Source organism: Seriola lalandi, unplaced genomic scaffold (assembly GCF_002814215.2).
Source record: "Seriola lalandi dorsalis isolate HSWRI2012SDOR001 ecotype SW California unplaced genomic scaffold, Sedor1 jcf7180002054570, whole genome shotgun sequence".
In the NCBI taxonomy this organism is placed as follows: domain Eukaryota; kingdom Metazoa; phylum Chordata; class Actinopteri; order Carangiformes; family Carangidae; genus Seriola; species Seriola lalandi.
This window is the reverse complement of record NW_019525123.1, coordinates 1699087-1717787: the sequence shown is the minus strand read 5'-3', so window position 1 is coordinate 1717787 and position 18701 is coordinate 1699087. Positions and strand designations below refer to the sequence as shown.

Sequence of the window (18701 nt, the reverse complement as noted above, 5' to 3'; positions counted from 1 at the left end):
GGGGGCACAGCAGGGATCCCGCTCTGCCCTGTTTGACCCAGTCAAGGTACAGTCAGACCAGGTGGAACCATAAAAGCCTGGACCTGTCAGGGCTGAAAACCAGACACAAGCAGGTGCTGCTTTATATTCATGGCAGCAGGTGTCGAGGAGAACGTTTCAGGACATTAGTTCAACTCAAGTGTAAAGTTCTTCTGAAACTTCTTATTACTTTCAAGGATACAGAACATAAAGTAAGTTAAGAAACTGCTTTTCCAAACAGATTTCAAAAGTAGCACTTGTTGAAATAGTAGCATTTTCAAAAATAACAACAACATGCAATATTACCTTAATGTAATTATATATTACTGTCTCCGCCCTATATGATAGAAGCAAATGTTCAGACAAGAGAGTGTCACTTTTTGTACTGTATATAAATAAAAGTTGTGTAAAAGGGAAACTTCCGAGAAACACAAAAACCATTTGTTTTAAATGTAGTCATATCCATTACATTACAAAACATTGCAACCTCTGTGGCATTTGCTGCTGTTTCCTCATCCGGATTTGATTCCTTTCACGCACGTCGTATCTATCAATTACATGTCGGCTCATGTGAGGCCTTCCATGTTCATCCTTGCATGTGGACACTTACAAATAAAGCACAAGAAGACAGTGCTTACACAGACAATGGGGCACAGTTATCTGCATGTCTGTGTGTTATAGTGCATATGTGTGTGAGTATATGTACATGCTAAAGTGATAGATGTAATCTGGGCAAACAATGACAGCCCCCCCACCCTACCCCCCCATCCCCGCCCATCTGCCGGTGTGAGTAGGAGTAGGAAAGAGAAAATCTACAAATTGACTCATGAATCTTAAATATAAAAGTGTGGAAAACATGCTGAGACCACAACCCACAGAACAGATTAATACATATGTAATACAATGTCTGAATAATAGAAGGTGAATAAAATGATATACGAGCAAATGCATCATAAACAAAGTGCACAAACCAGGAAAATGCAAATGCTTTTCACAACCACTTGGAAGACATGTTATTTATTATATTTGAAATATAGACACAATGAAACGCTTGTGGAAACAGCTTGCCATAGGAAATGTATATTTCTGTCCCTGGTGTCTGCACTGTGCATCTGACAGGGATGTAAAGGCAAGGCAGCAGCCAAGACCTGTCATCATTCACATAGCAACAGCCTCAGGACCGTGTTTGATTGGCAGCGCTTCATGAAAAAGAAGATTCAAATTGGCAAAAAAAAAAATAGATATAATAAAAAATATATTTCCTATTTGACCAAAGGTTAATGGATGCCCTTTGAACTTTGGGGTTCAGAAGATCAGATTATAAGTTTCTGCCACCTGACTCACCTGAATCTATTCTGATGCACAGTGGCAAGAGATGTGACCACACATATTGTACTCCTCGCCCCCTATACACACACACACACACACACACACAAACACACACATACATACATCCATGCATGCACACACATTAGGTCTCATTGAAGCTCCCCTCTCGTTACTGCTGTTTGTCTCATATTAAGGTCAGTCGGGGTTAGGCTAGGACTTAAACAACCGATCTGTTGGGGTTTGTGTGAGTATATGATCGTGTGTGTGTGTGTGTGTGTGTGTGTGTGTGTGTGTGTGTGTGCATGTGTGTGTCAGCGTGTGTGTTTTGTTAAGAGTGCACTGGAGCAGAAAATGTGCTATGGATTAACATGAACAGAACTGGCAGCCTGCAGCTTAAACAAAAGCTTGTATTCTAATAACATCAAAGAGACAATGATGAGGTTAGAAGAAACATGGACACAGTGCAGAAAATTCTGATACATGCTCATAAAATGATCTGAAATTCAGATCTTTAATTTTTGTTTATTTGGGTTCGTGTTGAGTATTTTTGTCTTGGTCATGACTAATTCCATCCCTGGCCTATTTTAGTGACCCTCTTTAGAAGCCTGCAGACTCAGCCCAGTTGATCAATGTTCAGATGAAAGAAACACCACAGCCATTTGGGTAATTGAGTCCCACTACATGTTCCAGCTGACCTGACAGGATTCCTTAGTGGTGTACGTCTAATAAATCTTCACTCACTCGTGACAAGAGGAGCTACACATGCTCAAATATCTACAAAACAACCACACAATAGTTTAAATAATATACAACATTTAAATATGTGTTTTGCAGCTTCCCAGTATATTCTTAAATAATGAAACACTTTAATTTGACAGCATGAATTCTCTGGGTTTCAAGATGTGAACAATGCTGCAGAAGCGTAGTGGTAGTCCTGTGTCAGTGCGAGACTAGGGGTTGTTTTAGTGCCGAGAACCATCCAGAAAATGCCTGCAACCCCTCGCAGGAATCTGTCCCCAAACAGAGTGAAATTGCTTGGGCCCGCCCATGAAGCCCTAACTCTTATTGAGTTATGGTGTGAAATTAAGCTTGGCAGATATATTAAGCTCCGCAGATGTTCAAATGTCCCCCCCAATGCTTTGTAGTGGGTCTTATTGGTTGTGGCAGTTATGAAACAAATTAGGAATGCCATGCAGCTGAAAAATACTTTGGGCTTATGCGTACTGAGGCCCAAAAGATTACGCGGTAAGGCCGTTTACGCTGATGTGGGATTGGATACACTTGTTCCCTTCTGGATTTGATGTTTGCATAATTGTTCCTAGAAGTGATAAGTGGGAAATCTAAATCAATATTAATACTTTTCCTTTGAATTACAGCGTTCATACATATACTTTAAAAGTTGCCTATTTTGACGTATCCTTTGGCTTTATCTCATAGATGAACCCTTTCTCTAACCCAATAACTCAACCAATGCTGAATGCACTAACATGAATACATAAGAATAAGATCCCCTTGCACTGACCGAGTACGTAGTATCTAACAGAAGTGAATCAAGCAAAACATTTTAACGTTAAAGATCAGTTATCTGTCTTCAAAAGAAATATCATTTATATATAATTGTCTCTATAGATTTTACTATTTCAAATTGGCTATATGAGATGCAGAGATCCTTTTCTGCTCATACCATCTGATGTACTTCAAACAAAGCAGCATTGTCCCTGTCTTAGTCACTCTGACACCGTCTAATTTAGGCGATGTGAAAAAAAGAGGCAAACAAAGAGCCTGATGTCTCCAATAAATATTAATTCAGTACAGAACAAAGGGACAGATGAAGTGTCATTTTTCTCACATGGAAAGGGGCATTTACATTCAGATTCAGGCTTTATTGTTCGCACATTAGAGGACCTAATGTCCATAATGAAAAATCCAAAACACCGACAGGACCTCAGTCCATAAACTCCTGATGGAGGGAAAGAAAGCAAGTAGGCAGCAGTGTAAGCTTCCCCAGACAAAAAGCGGCGTGATTGCTCCTGAGGTCGAGTCTTTATCCATGCAGCCATGTTGGTTGGATGCTGAGAAATGACGAGGGTCTCTCCAGAAAAACAACATAATGATAAAAGAGAGTGGCTGATGATAAAGATGAGCCTGCAGAGGAGGCTTCCTTTGTGAAATGGTGTTTGTGACCCTGCATTAATCAGTCTGCTTCTCTCTCTCTCTCTCTCTCTCTCTCTCTCTCTCTCTCTCTCTCTCTCTATCCTTTAGTCTTTGCAGAATGATTGCATATGTAATGTTGATTCATGAATATTTTATTTGAAAGTAACTATGCTTGGGGTCAGCTTTAGTTTAATTCTAGCTCTCTGTGCCACATTCTGGTCTGGGAGGATGGATAGAAGATAAGAGTGCTCTGTTCTTCAAACGAGGCTTCTTGGACAGTGGCTGGATGAGAAATCTCAGTAGAGCATTAGCATTGTTTCAGGGTTTGGTAATCTCATGTGTCATCATTGAACTATGTCTGAACCCCAGATAATTATCTCAAGAGGGCATTTGAAAGTTGGTGGGCCTGCATGTTGTACTATCGGTACCTGTGAGGCAGGTATTAGCACTAGTTTATGGCTCTCATGATTTATCATTACATTCAAATCAACACTTACCACTGTTTTGAAGGTATTTCCAGGATCCTTAAATGAATAGTTCAACATTTTGTGCAATACTTTTTTTTTTTTTGCCATCTAGACTAGAAAGTAGATACCACTCACATGTCAGTACGATATGACGCACATGGCCGGTTAGCTTAGCATAGAGACTGGAAACAGGGGGAAACAGCTAGCCTGGCTCTGTGCAAAGGTAACAAAATCAAGCACCTACTTGCACCTGTAAAGTTCACTAATTACAAGTAATATAATATAGCTAATAATTAATTAGCTAAATATGAAGGTAGAGAAGGCAGATTTTGTTACTTTTTGAAAGAGCCAGGCTAGCTAATACCCCGTTTCTGGCCTTGGTGCTATATTAACCTAACTGTTAGCTGGAGTTAACTTCAGATTTACCTTACAGACATGAAAATGGTATCAATCTTATCTAGTTCTCAGCAACGAGGCAAATAAGAGTTTCACAAAATATTTCACATTATTCTTTAAAAATGCACCTGCTCATCTGGTTAACGAATATTACATCAATTACACAGTGAAAAATATTTTTAAACTGTTTCCCAAATTGCAACCAAATCAAAGTAGTAAACAGGAATTAAATAACTCTGCTCTGTGATTTGAATGAAGTGATAATACATGAGAGGCACAAATTGGAGTGATGCAGGTGGATTATCTTTCATGTTAATGTGTGTCACCTATCTCATCTCTGCAGGACCTGACTATATAAAACAACAGTTTAAGGAGCCTGTGGAGATTAAAGAGGTCCCAGTTGAAAAGAAGGACAACTCCCCGAGAGATTCTCCCCACTTCTACCGCAAAGGTACAACCCCCCCCCACTCCCCTGTGACCAGTTCTGGAGCCTCACCTCCCCCCTCGCCTCACTCCAGCAAGAAGAAAGGTCAGGTCACCAACAGCTCTAGCCGCAAAACCAGTAAAGAAGAAAAACCCTCCCGCAAATCAAGCAAAGAAGAGAAGTCAAGTCATAAGTCCAGCAAGGATGAGCGGTCTAGTAGAAAGCTGAGTAAAGAAGAGAGGCTGTCCGTCACCGATGGCCCCAAAAGTTCTCATGTGCACGTCGACGCTCCACCCAAACCTGCTAAAGTTCAGCAGCCTGCCCCGGCATCTGCTCCTACTCCACAGCCTCCTGCAATTCCAGTCAACGGCGAGCTCCACAGCGAGTACCACAGTTACTATGTCAAGACCCCTACAAGAATCCCGCCACCCCCGGACCCTGAGGAGGATATAGAGGAAGAGCCCAGTGCCCTGGCCCTGGCACGTATGCCCCCACACCCCCCTAAGTCCTTTAGTACCCCCACTCCTAAGCCAGCCTCCATACGGGAAAGCAAGAGCGACCCGAAACTCAGGAAGCAGGATTCCCTAAAGCCAAAGAGCCTCGCAGACACAAAGAAAGCCAGTATGGAGATTGCAGAAAACACAGAAGAAACAGTGAGTATCAGTGCAAGGACATGAAAAAAAGTTTTTGAAATAAACAGATATCTTGCCAGTGAGGGCTGGATACCACCCTCATGTCTGTATAGTAAATATCTGCCTTCTATCTGTCCATAGCTCAGAATCCAGGTAGAATTGAAAAATCCAAATGTGTAAACATCAGTTCAAATCAATACTATTGTACTCTTTATTTCCTGGATTTTGTCTCCTTTTTCACAGATCCGTGATACTTGTTTCACTCTTGTTTCAGTTTTTGTGCTAATCTAAGCTAACAGGCTGTTGCCACCAGCTTCACATTTACCTTACAAACAAGAGAGTGGTATTCGTCTCCTCTTTTGTCAAGACAGTGTATTACTCAAAGTGTCAATATTATCTTCTAGTGCTAGTTCTTTCTATTCATTTGTTTCTTAATAACCATGATTTGTGAACGAGACACAGGCAGTACAGACCTTTTGATGTTGTATATATGTTTATCATGATGTCATGTTTTCCAGGGTCCCAACTCAATCCTTGTTGCTATGGTAATGCTGTTGAATATTGGCCTTGCAATTATATTTGTCCATTTTCTGACATGATGATGCAGTTTCTCTGGTAAGTTCCTTCTTTTTTCCAGACATTTTTACTCATCTACAAAAATGAATAAGGGCGGCACTCATTAATGTGTTTCTTAAGATGAATCCGCCCTATTTACTCATGTCTTATGTGTCCTGCCCACTATTTGTATCTGCAATGTGACAAGCAGCCAATTAAATCCAAACAAACTGTTTTATGTTGCAGTGAAACCATGGCAACCGGTACAGTTGCATCGCCGGCCTTGAAAAATGAAAATGGCGCCAGTGGGACACGGGGGTGGCCGTAGGTAGGGAATCAGCGTGACACTGAAGAGAATCGGGAGGAAGGCATCACTAACACCAACCTGTCATGGGCCTTCTTTAGGGCCAGCCCCGTGAATTAGCACTCCTTTGGCTTTTCTAAAAGCTGAGGTGAAATGTCATGTCTAGTGAGGTAAAAAAAATAAAAAATAAAAAATGCAACCAAACATACACAGTCTGAAAAAAGAAGTAATTGAAACCCACACGTGTGCTGATCCAAGCACTAGTCTCTGTAGCCCACTCCCACTGCCTTGGCAGAGATAGCGGTGGGCTGATGGACTTTGCTGGAAGAGTGTGGAGATGCACTTTTAGATGACGGGAGCAAACAGCTGCCTTTTCTATTTTGCCATCTGACGTTTTGATGGGGAGATGTGAGCCCGGCGGCCGGGTGGGGGGGAGAAGAGGACAGTCGCAGTGGGAGCGTGCTCGGGTGTTCGGAGCATTTTCTGGGCTTCACACCGCTCTTGCAACAGGAAACTGGGCACGGCCGTTGCCAGCAGTCAGTGCTAGCACGGTCACTAGCCAGTCTTACTCGGTTAACCCAGTCATCACTGCAGCTTTCTCGAGCTCCGTCCATTGTTACCCAGGATACACTGCTTTAAAACACTCCCCATGCATGGTACAGTTTTAACATTTAACATTTTTGTTTGTTTTCTGTTCTATTGTAGCATTTTTTGTTCATTGTTGTTCTCTGAATGTTGGTTACCTGCAGTCAGACGCTTGTAGTTGAAAAGAAAATTTCTCATCGCAGAATGAGTAAATAAATTTGTTTTCCCTTTTATTTTGAAATTTTACTCATTTCTAACAGCTGAGTTGTAATTTGACATTACACATTCATGTTACTGAAAGTGCAATATGTTTTATTTTTTCAAAGGAAAGCTTATAGTATATTTTGCCAAAAAAGGTAGTTATACTATTATAAAAAATCGTATGTTCCATTTATTTAGTCAAACTCTCACAATTTGAATATGCTTGAATGGGGAGAGTGTTGATTACCAGCTGGCATTGTGTTTAGAAAGGAGGTTGAGAGTGAAGTAGCAAATGTCTTATGTTATTTATTAAATTAGAAGGAAGATAATTTCATGCTTCGGCCATTTTGCTTGAATTCCTTCATTCTATTCTTTGCTTTCATTGTTTTAATATACCACTAAGATGCAAAGATGCAGTTCACAAAGCTGCTTCTGTTGGCCCAGCAGTGTTTGCGTGCTTATGAGACTGGATCAGGACAGTCTTGTGGAATTTATTCAAGTTTGAGGCCATGGGGAATGTGGCACCAGGGAGAAGGAGAGATGCCTTTAAAAGTCTTTAACAGTACTACTGTTTACCTCAGAAAAAGATGAGGAAGGTGGGAGGGAAGAGATGCCGTCCTTGTCTTAACTTTGTCGTGTGGGGATATTCTGACTGTTGTCATCACCTGAATCGTGCATTTAACTTGCCTCATCATAGCTGTTTGTAGTCTTTGTTGCAGGTATGGCATGAGTTTCTTTAATTTTAAAAGTGGTTATTTATATGGTTGACAATTACTGTCATCAATACAAAGATTAATTATTTATTCAATGTACAACTGATGTGTTTGTGAACACTGGTCATCGTAAAAAGGGCTTTAATATGGCTATGGGTTTCTTTGCTGCAGTTCAGTTTTGAAGTTGAACTTGAGTACAATAGATTTTCTGTTACAAAATGAGCAGCACATTACATTTGGAGAATGCTTAAGCCAGTTAGATGTTTGCAAACTGTCCATATAACTACTAGAAAACTAACTACTGAAATCTATACAATAAAAACAGACCAAGAAAATAAATTATTGAACAGCATAAAATTCTTTACCCTCTCTTTTGCCCTCTTTTTTTTGTTGTTTTCCCTATCTTCACACGAGCATGGTGAAGAGTGGAATTTTGGAGGGTTTAACAGAACAGCCTGTTTATGGGATATTTTTTTGAAATGCAACATTGCATGTTGGAGACATTTATATATAGATTATTATATACTATTTGTAAGGATTTTTACAGAGCACAATCCAGAATCTGGTATGAGTTGGTATTTTTCTAACAATTTGCACACCTGTATTTTGACAATGAATATAACTTGTTTGTAATTGGTAATGTAATGCACATATGATAATGTTTGACAGTGGAAAAAATACTTTATTTCTAATTGGTTGTACTGTATGTACCATTTGGGGATGTAAAACGCAGATGTACTTGTTTGAGTATTTTAGGAAATAACGAGGAACTGCGGGAGACTTTTGATATCTCAAGGTTCATGTTACCCCACTGATTTGTGCAAAGTCTTTGGAGATGAAGTTATGTGTATAACAATAAAGATGTTATGCCTTGTTAAACTAAACTTTGTTTATATCTGGTCTTTTTATACTCTTACACCAGAGACTTACTCACCTAAGTGTTGCAGTGTGAACATAAAAAAATGTATAATAAAACATAATGCAAATAATACACTACAGCTACACAACAAACATTTTTCCAATATATAGTTACACTTGCATAAAATGTACAGATGGATTTGAATGGATGGATTGAAGGATTTTCACTTGTCTCATTAGCATGTTTTAAATTCCAGTCTCATGTTAACTTCTATGTATCTCCAAGGTTCATCATCTCATCTGTGCTCAGCCTCCTACCAATGATGGCCTCATGGTGACCTTTTCGTAATGAGATCTCTGGGGAAAAGACCAGGCATGAAATCAAAGTACCTTCGTCGGGGTCTCACATTAGCAGTGTGAGCACAGGCAGGTGCCCCAGTTTGTCTTGGGTCAGTTTGTACTGTTTCCACCGCTGATCAGCCTCGGATTAGTGTAGTGTTACACCGGGGGGTGGCACCTGCCTGGACTCGGCAACGCCGTGTCATGCACTTGCTGTGCCCTCTGCCATGATGCCAGCAGACACAGGAAAACCTGCAGGGAGATTTCTCAGTTTTGGCTGTCTGCAGGTTTGATTAGAGTAGCAGTAAAACGTTATTATAAAAACATATGACAAGTACCAAGATTAAATATGTTTTGCTTGCAGTTTTAAAATTATCAGGTGCCATTATGGTGGTGGAAAGGAATATTCTGGATAGTGTATTATCCTGGCACTTAAAACCCATATGTGAAGCTGAACTTGTCAGTAATAGTATAGAATATCTCTGTTACTATTCTGATGGCACCGCATGCTGGACAAGATTTGGTTGCACAAGCAGTCCTGGACAAATATAAACCAAAACCTTATAAGCCTATCCTACCATCTTAGAGGCCATTTAACAAATTCCAGTGACGGCTATAATTTTCGACCAGGGTGAAGAATCTACAATAATCTTGTTCATGTTCAGCAAAGGACGCTGCACCATCTGTATGAGGAAAGGAACAGAGTCCGTATGAATTCACTTCAGGAGGACTATGGACTACAACAGTAAGAATTGGGTAAGAAAAAGGAAGAAAAGAAAAAACTGAGAGAAAATGGAAATGCAAATGAGAAAGGGAGTTGACCTTTCACATGCCTCATTCAAATCTGTACACTCACTTCATTTTGTGAATTTAATGATTGATTTCAGTTTTAAAACTGCATTTTCAAATTTATTTTGAAATTCCATTATTATAAATGTATTTACTGATTGTTTCAATGTTGTTTTTTATAAACTACTTTTTAATTTTACATATTTATTGAGAGATTAATATATTTATTTATATATTAATTTAATAAATCTTTTTATTTACCATTTAAATACCAGTTACTGAAATGCTTAGTGATGTACTCTCTTTGTTAATTAATGCACTTGTAAAATCTTTGATTAACTCCTGTCCACTGTTTTTATTGTCCAATTAAATACTTGTGGTCCACAATAATTGGACAAATTTTATAACTACTGAAGCTGTTATAAATTATGCTTTGATTAAAAAGTATTAATAAAGAATATTAAATCCTCCCTTTCTAATTCCTTATGAAGCATCCATGACATATACACAAGTAATGAATGCTTCAAAACATAACATAGTTGTAACATAGTGTTAAACTATATATGTATATGTATATATATATATATATATATATATATATATATATATATACAGTATATGATTTTTTTGTGTATAAACAGTTTAATGCTTTATACTTTTATACATAAATACTTTATAACAATGTTATTGTGTGTAATCACATATCATTATATTATTGTAGCTAAGGTACACAGTGTTGTCAAACATCCAGTAATTGTTGATGCATCAGTTATGAAGGCATCATGTGAGAAGTTATAAATACATTATAATAAACACTTATACTTACGATGGGATAAAAAAACACTGAGTGTGTACTTATTGCTTTTAAAGATTAAATACTTATTATGTGGGCATTAAATACTTTGGCAACTCATGTAAATTAATTGCCAGTTGTTTTGATAAAGAATAAATCAACTTGTTTGTTGGTTGGTTGGTTTGTTTGTTTGTTTGTTGGTTTGTTTGTTTGTTGTCTGTTGTGTATCTGTGAGGATTGGCCTGGGACATACAGCATCTCAAGCCTGGCATATATCCACCATGTGTATATTTAACCTTCCCTCTCTGAGACCAAGCCTCCACCTTCTGTCTAAAATGCAGATTGGTTGTGCTTCTAAAATTGGATTAAGGCTAGTAAGCAGCGAGGGGATATCAGTGGCCAGCATTTTTCAAAACTGTTGCTAAGACATCAGTATTAAGCAGATCCCCTTTCCATGCCTGGCATAGCTAGCTTTAGCTTAGCATCACTTCATCTGTTATATTTACACAAACAAATCTCCATTTTAAAACCATAAACCTATCACTCAGCCATCTAAAGTAAGCTATTATCTGTCTTATTATTTAAACACGCGGCACTTTCTTTTTTTGTCTCGTGCTAATGCTCGCACATGCCGTGTTTCTGCAGGAAAGCACATTGATGACTTAAAAAAAATAAACAGAATTCACTAATAGGCCATTTAAGCGCAAGACTTTTCATGCCCTGTTTATTGCGTGAGATATGAATTATGATTAAGATTTTATCATAGTGGTCTGTAGGATGAGTCATTATAGTTCAGACAGGCAAGGCCTCAACGCAGCGCATTAGCCTCAAGCTATTGAAAGTAAATGGTTGTCACATCCACTTATCTGTCTGTTATGCCATTTGAGGCCTTCATTGTGTGGAGTAGGAGCAATACACTAACATTGTTTTGTAGAGACAAGCAAGAACATCTCATAAAGGGCTGTTCAGATGATTTGGAGGATATTTCTCATTCTGTGCTTGTCACTGGGTTGTGAGCAAACCACTTTGTCTTAATGGCTGCAGAGGTTGGTGGCTTTGAATCATCATTGTATTGCATGGTGTACTGTTAATGACTGGATCAGAATAATATTGTTTCAGTGACTCAGAGTGCATTGTATTACTACTTTCATGACAGTTATTTTCCAACACATTTTGATACAATAAATAAAAGTCTGTCCCTATTTTCTCTATGACACATTTGTTTGATAAACAGCTCTGCTACCTATTTATCTATTAATCCAAGAAACACCTAATTAAAAAAACTCCACCTCTGTGTTGGGGAGGTTCTTTTTTCCTAAGTTGACATTGTGTGAGCACATTTGTAATGCCATCAGCTTCCAATAAGATTACTGCAGAATTAAATTATTTAACAATTTGCCCGACATTATCTCCATCTGAGAATCACACATGGCAGATGTGCATGCTGCTCAAACTATCACCAAATGATGTATTCATTGTTGTTCTTGTGTTAGCGACGGGAGCCGATATGCTTCAGCATGTCTGTCTGTGAACCCTCTCAGTCATCCAGATCATAGTTAGCCAAGAAAAGTTGAATCGAGGGCAACTGGCTTCGGCGTGTCTGGCCTTGAAATCACACAACAAAGCCAGAGTCTGAAATCTTTTTCTTTACACATTATGACACATTATAGCTATCACTAATTTTCTTGGTGAGGTGGCAACATGAACCTAATTCCAAATGCAAACAAAGCTCCTTATTAAAATTCATATATTATTCTGTTTTTGTATTTTAACATACATTTATAAATTATATAACATACAATTATTTTACCTGAGCCAAAGTTGTTTGTGGCATGTCATGGGTCACTGATGCGACTCTCCAGCAGTGGTTCATGAGATTAGGACCAACATAAGAATTGCAGGGCGCCATGACTTGCTGCAGGCAAAAGGGACAGTACCCTCAAATTCACTGTGACAAGCCTTACCCTCTTTTCAGAGAAGAAATGCCCAAAGACATTCCTCCCCCATCTTTCCCTATCATGACTAAAATTCTGACCTGGTTTCATTCAGGGCTCCTCCAACAAAGCCATTGTACTGTTCACAAATGATCCTATGTGTTGACATTTGACCGACTCTGTGATATTGAAAACTGGTGGTATAAAGAGATTGAAAATGTGGCATGCTTGTCAAGTTACTGTGAGGGATAGTCTGCTTAACGTAACCATACCATACCCACCTTTACATAACTTTTAATCCTTAAAGATGAGCAAAAAAGGTGGGGTGGGGGTTGGGGGTGTTTAAGTCATTTATTAACCAAGTCAACATGAATGTATCTGCACATTTGCTGTCTTATAAGAATGTAAACCATGCTGAATGTGGCACATTTGAATGTCTAGGATGTCAAACAAACAAACGAATTACACTAACAAGCATAAAGATGGACAAGTGCCTTTTTTTTAGCAAGTTAACTGCATCCCACCTTTTCCAGAATGGCCTGCGTGTGTGTAAGAAAATGTAATCTGAGAAATTATACAGTCGATGTGTTAAATGGATAGATGATATCACTTAGCATGACAAGAGTGTTTGCATATATTGTGTGTGCATGTGTGTGTTAAGGAAGCCCTGTTCTAAGGGCCCACAGCAGCCTCCCCAAAATAGAGCTGAGAGCAGCTGCAGCAGGGTGGGTCGTATCAGAGAGACATCAAAGCGTCCGCCGCCACCCGCCCGCTCTGATCATGAGCACTAATGGTGTAATGGGGGACTGGAAGGTCAGTGATTGTTTTTGGTTGTGTGTGTGAGTGTGTGTAAGTGTGTATGTGTGAGAGTCAACAGGCAACAACAAGGCAGTCAATGCACAGGAGGCTAGAACTTTCCAGAACACAAACTGACAGCATTGCTAAACCCGGTATTACTGTAAGACAAATACCAGGTCAGGTGTCACCTCTGCAGAAGTCACCGCTGACATCTGAGGTAACAGTGAGCACAGCCACTTCAACAAAACGGAACAGTCTGGGGAAATGGTCTCTCTGTACCTCCTGTGAGTCACTTGGGTACTTAACATCTGTCTGTAAATGGACAGTGTAAAGAAGAAAAAAAATAAAGAAATAAATAAAAATCCTTACCATCATAAGGAGTATTACGCTGCACCTCTGGGTCAAACAGCATAATTTACAGGCACGCTCAGTAATCTGCTCTTAGTGTCACAGCTCAGATAACTCTGCGTCCATATGGTGGCCTCAGATTTCAACAGTCATCACTTTTCCTACATGAAAGAACTCCAGGCAGGATCAGGGCAAAGTCACACTCTGAACCTGACCGTGACTACAGTGTGGCTGTAACTGTGACTGTCTCTGGTCTATGACAGACACCTCTTTACCTGATAGAAGAGAATTTATGAGGCCTAATAGTTCATTGTTCATACAAAGAACAAACTTAATTATAGTTTATAAGATGTTGGTCTTGTAGATGGCCCTATAACACTGATCACACAGGTGAATACTCCTTGTCCTTCCCTACTTTTGAAATAAAAAATAATGAACAAATGTTGAATTGATTTATTTTCACTGACTGGAATTTGGAAAATGTAAGATGGTATAGAGTACATGACTTCTCTGTCTCTCATTCTTGAATCCAGATTTATGGGCCTGCAAAATGTCTCTGTCATGTCCAATCAGCACCTGCTTTCGCTCATCACAGCCAGTGGAGACAGTCAGGGAGGTTAACCCGAAACACAGGCGCCCTCTACAGGGTTAACAGGATAATATTAATCTCTAGAAATGGCCTGTAAACGGGTGTAAATTTGACAAGTCATCTCAGCTCTTTATTGAAATTAAAAATGATACTTGTTTTATAGTGACATTTATGTTGTTGTGACTTATTATATCGTGGCACTTATTTTAGACAGCGGAGGGGTAAATGTTTATTTGCCTACTTTTCCCAATATTTTTTCACTTCCGGATTTTGTGATTACAACATCATTTTATAAAAACGTTTTGTGTCTCTGGAAAATTGAAGAGGGACATTTGCCTAAACATCAAACTAGATTTTCATTTTCAAACAAAGATTTTTGAGTTTTTGCAAATACCAGGATTTATAGTAGTATAGTGGAAAGGGACCGTTTCTCTTTGCACCTCAAATTCTACGGAAGAAATAAATCGCGGACGGGTGTTCAACAAACTGGTTCCGGGTATCAACAGTGTGGTGGCTAACGTTAGCTGTAACGTAATCTCCACTCCACATTCGTCTACAGAGTGGTAAGAAATACTGTTATATTTCCACTACATGCTATTTTGTGTTTGCGTGTCTAGGAGTGTTTGTCTGATATGAGCTCTAAACACTGAACAACCGACAAAAGAAATTGTATCGTTTGTTTAGCATGGTGTTAGCTCGCTAGCCAACGTAAGCTAACGTTAATGGCTGCGAATTCACTTATAAAAACAGTTTGGACAGTGAAAGAAATGACGACAACCGTTGTTTGATTTAAGTTGCATTAGAGCTGAGATTTTACAGTTGAAGTTATTAGGATTTATTTCAACGACAGCTACCTTGTGGTATATCTCTGTAAAATACTTATTTGACTCAATGTTTCACGGAGGCTGTCAAAAAATTCATTAGAAAATTTAAGGCCCTAACTGTAATTTTAACATAGGTGTGACTGCTTTATGCTTCAGCCAGTGTCCAGCCTTGACTGCCTTATATTGTTTATGAGATGTTTGATCATTTTTCTATGTTTCTTTGCAGGGTTAACCGAAAATCCGGAACAAGATGGGTGAGTTATTACCTGGCCTATATATTATCCTCTAGCTCCTCAGATATTCAGTGTTGTTTGCCACTTCATAAAATGTCTGTTCAGATCAGAGTAGATGTGTGCACCAAATTCACACAGGTCTCATTTGTTAACTGGTTCTTCAATAAGACCATTCTCCAAAGTCACTACCGTTGTGACAGTTGGTCTAATGTGTATGTGTTACTGAGACATTTGGCTCACACCTGTTTGAGATTGTCAGTTTATGTTGCTTCACAGATGGTGAAGAAAGAACCTACGGTGGCTGTGAAGGGCCAGATGCCATGTACGTGAAGTTGATCTCTTCAGATGGCCATGAATTTATTGTGAAAAGGGAACATGCCTTGACATCTGGGACTATCAAAGCTATGTTGAGTGGGCCAGGTGAGGAATCGGACAAATTAAAATTAATATAATAAAGTTTTCCCCCCTAATTTCAAAATGGCACACCTCTGCAAATGGTGTGTAAAGGTTCTTCAAGTGTTTAACCGGATTAATTTTGTTTCTAATGGCAATCCATTAGGAATCTATCGTGTCAGAATTTAAAAAAAAAAAAAAAAAAAAATAGTAATCCCCAGCAAATTTACCAGCTTTCAGCACATCCAGTCATCCTCTGGTACATCCAGTGCAACAACATTGTGCCACTTTTTTGGCAGCTGTCAGAAATAAGCGGGGGATTAGCTCATGGTGTCTTCTATCCAGACTGCTCAATTGCTCTCAATCATTACACAGTTTAAATGAATTTTTGGACACACACACACACACACACACACACACACACACACACACACACACACACACAGGGTGTATACTACAAGGCATCCCTAAATAATAATAATAATAATAATAAGGTTCAATATGCCTGAAATTAGACTTTTTTCATTGAACTTTTAACCTGACATTAAAGAGCATACTTTCCCAGCATAATGTAAATTGTCATTGATAATTCTGAGGAAAAGCAGATTTGTAGGTTTGCTCTTCCAAGAGCCTGGATTTACAACTTTGACTTGGAGGAACTGGAAAAGAGTATGCTTTTTTTTTTTTTTTGCTTTTTTTATCTTCTGTACTGCTTAGATAGATGTAAATTTACTGTAAACTGTATTCAACACTGAATATCTGTAGAAATTACAGTACACCACGAACCAGAATAAAATTCAGTTGACCTCTGGTAATACTTAGTACCTCATCTCCCCATGTTATACATGTTATCTATGGGGAGTGTTTTATTTTGATGAATACATTTAACTCATTTGTCAGCCTTGTTTATAGAAAAATACAAATCACATTATGGGATCCCAATATAACTGCTCAACCCAATGTTCTTCATGTTCACAGTACCTACATTATTGGTCTGCATCCTATTAGACTGTGTAAGGTTGTATCGAAAAATTAATATAATGGTGATGCTTTGCTTAATTACGTCTTACTTCTACTACTACTAAGGTCATAATTAACGGATTGGTGTTTAATTTTGGCTGCCCAGTTGGTGGCACTATGTGCCCTCCATACAATGTTTTTGTTACCTCCTATTAAACATGGATTATAGAACTTTTTCTAATCCCTCATTAATACCTACCATGGTCTTATTTCTTGTACGTTAGTGGGTAGCATCTTGCAGAATTATTCTGCGACTAAAGACAGGATTTTTAAAGGTGTATTTCACAAATTGCATGTCTGTGTTTCATTATTTCTACTCATGACACATACTGTAACCCTCTTTCTGCAGGTCAGTTTGCTGAGAATGAAACCAATGAAGTGAACTTCAGGGAGATTCCATCTCATGTTTTGTCCAAGGTCTGCATGTATTTCACCTACAAGGTCCGTTACACCAACAGCTCCACAGAAATACCTGAATTCCCCATCGCTCCAGAGATCGCACTGGAACTGCTCATGGCTGCAAACTTTTTGGATTGCTAAAGTTACCCGATAATGTAGAAGCTTCAAACATTTTTAGATATTTTTTTGCATATTTAACTTCTTTTGTCATGTAAACCATATGAAACATGAATAAGTACATCACCACAAAGAGTTTTTTTCTCCTTTTTTTGCACCTGGCTTTCTGTCCTAATTTTATTAGTATTAAAGGATTTCATTTTAATGTAAGAAATGGATATGGCAGACTGCATCCCTTTCCTAAGAATGTGATGAATGTGCCCCCTGCCCTTGAAATCTTTCTTCACCTCTCCATCTTAATAAAGACCTGTTTGGTGAGCACTGTGTTGCCTGTTGCTACCTTGTTTCATATGAAGTACATCTGAATTTAAATACTACTTTCCCTGCATCATTCTTTATTTGTGTATTTTGGTTTAGCTCAAGTAAAACATTACAAACTGTTTGGCAGACCACACAAACAATTTAACATTACACAATAATTAATAGATATAAAAAATAGTTAGTACACTGACTCCGGCAACATGTAAGTAGGCTACTTTGGGCTGATGACAACATTGCATCTTGTAGAAGAAATTATGAACACTATAGGATGATATGGTGTGTGGTTTTCTCATTTGAAAGAGAAAGTGGAAGTACTGCACTTAAACTAGGCAAAATATCAAGTACAAGCTGATGAACATGATCTCATAATTCTAAATAAATGCAGTTACTTTGAACATGCAAACAGAATATGGCCTTAAGCATGTATCAGCAAATGTGAAGAGCTGGTTTTGATCCGTTATCTGGCCATATCAGGTCGGAGCTCATATCGCATCTCCATTAACAGTGGCTATAGAGGGAAGGATTATTTTTTTCAGGAAACCTTAGGAGGCTTTGTCAATGACTGTTCAGTTGAATAAAATGTAAACTTTGCTGACACAGCTAAATGAATATGCCACCCCTGCTTTTTACAGTTTGGCTTTAATGCGCAAAGGGAATGAAAAGTTATCAAATTTTAAACGTAATACCTTTATGGTTTGTTGCTTTATTGGAGATTACATCTAGGACCTTAGTAATGTTTTGTTTTGTTTTTTTAAACTGAGCTATAAAAGACAGATTGAACCAAGAAAATTTACCACACAAATGTCATAAAAGATGTGATGAAATGCATGATGGATTTATAATGTCATTTAAATTCAGCATCAAACACTGTGTATTTAATATTGCTAATCAATATGTGATAATATTTGTATAAATAAAATACGAAAATGAAAAAGTAACTATTTGATAGGACTCTGGAGGGATGGTGGGCAGGTCATCTCTCCTTGAGCAGAGGTCACTGACCCTCTCTAATGTCCTATGTAATCTCGGTGGGTTTTTATTCTGTTTCTAATTTGAAATTTTGTTGTAGAAATGGTAAATAGTCCGTTAACGACTTCAAATGACCGAGGTGTGACCGGGGTTCAAGCTCTGATGAGGCATGTCAGTGGATTGTTTTCGTCTGTCAAAA

At 38.5% G+C, this 18701-nt stretch overlaps 2 protein-coding genes across 2 annotated transcripts in view; both read left to right on the top strand.

The window, feature by feature from the left end:
- jph1a (junctophilin 1a) overlaps positions 1-8662 on the top strand; it is a 31348-nt gene extending 22686 nt beyond the window's left edge. Inside the window, exons 5-7 of the mRNA XM_023416807.2 lie at positions 4708-5441; positions 5939-6035; positions 6222-8662. Coding sequence (XP_023272575.1) covers positions 4708-5441; positions 5939-6019 — 815 coding nt within the window. The 3' untranslated portion in view covers positions 6020-6035; positions 6222-8662. The remainder of the gene's footprint in view (positions 1-4707; positions 5442-5938; positions 6036-6221) is intronic.
- A 5970-nt stretch (positions 8663-14632) lies between these two features.
- Positions 14633-17533, top strand: eloca (elongin C paralog a). Its single transcript, XM_023416830.2, has 4 exons — positions 14633-14789; positions 15277-15304; positions 15560-15703; positions 17046-17533. The coding sequence occupies exons 2-4, from the start codon at positions 15301-15303 to the stop codon at positions 17234-17236; spliced, it is 339 nt and encodes a 112-aa protein (XP_023272598.1). The 5' UTR covers positions 14633-14789; positions 15277-15300; the 3' UTR covers positions 17237-17533.
- Positions 17534-18701: the final 1168 nt, after the last annotated feature.

Coding starts and splice junctions, on each gene's coding strand:
- eloca (XM_023416830.2), top strand. Junction 15,704..17,045: donor AGCTATGTTGAGTGGGCCAG/GTGAGGAATCGG, acceptor CTCTTTCTGCAG/GTCAGTTTGCTGAGAATGAA.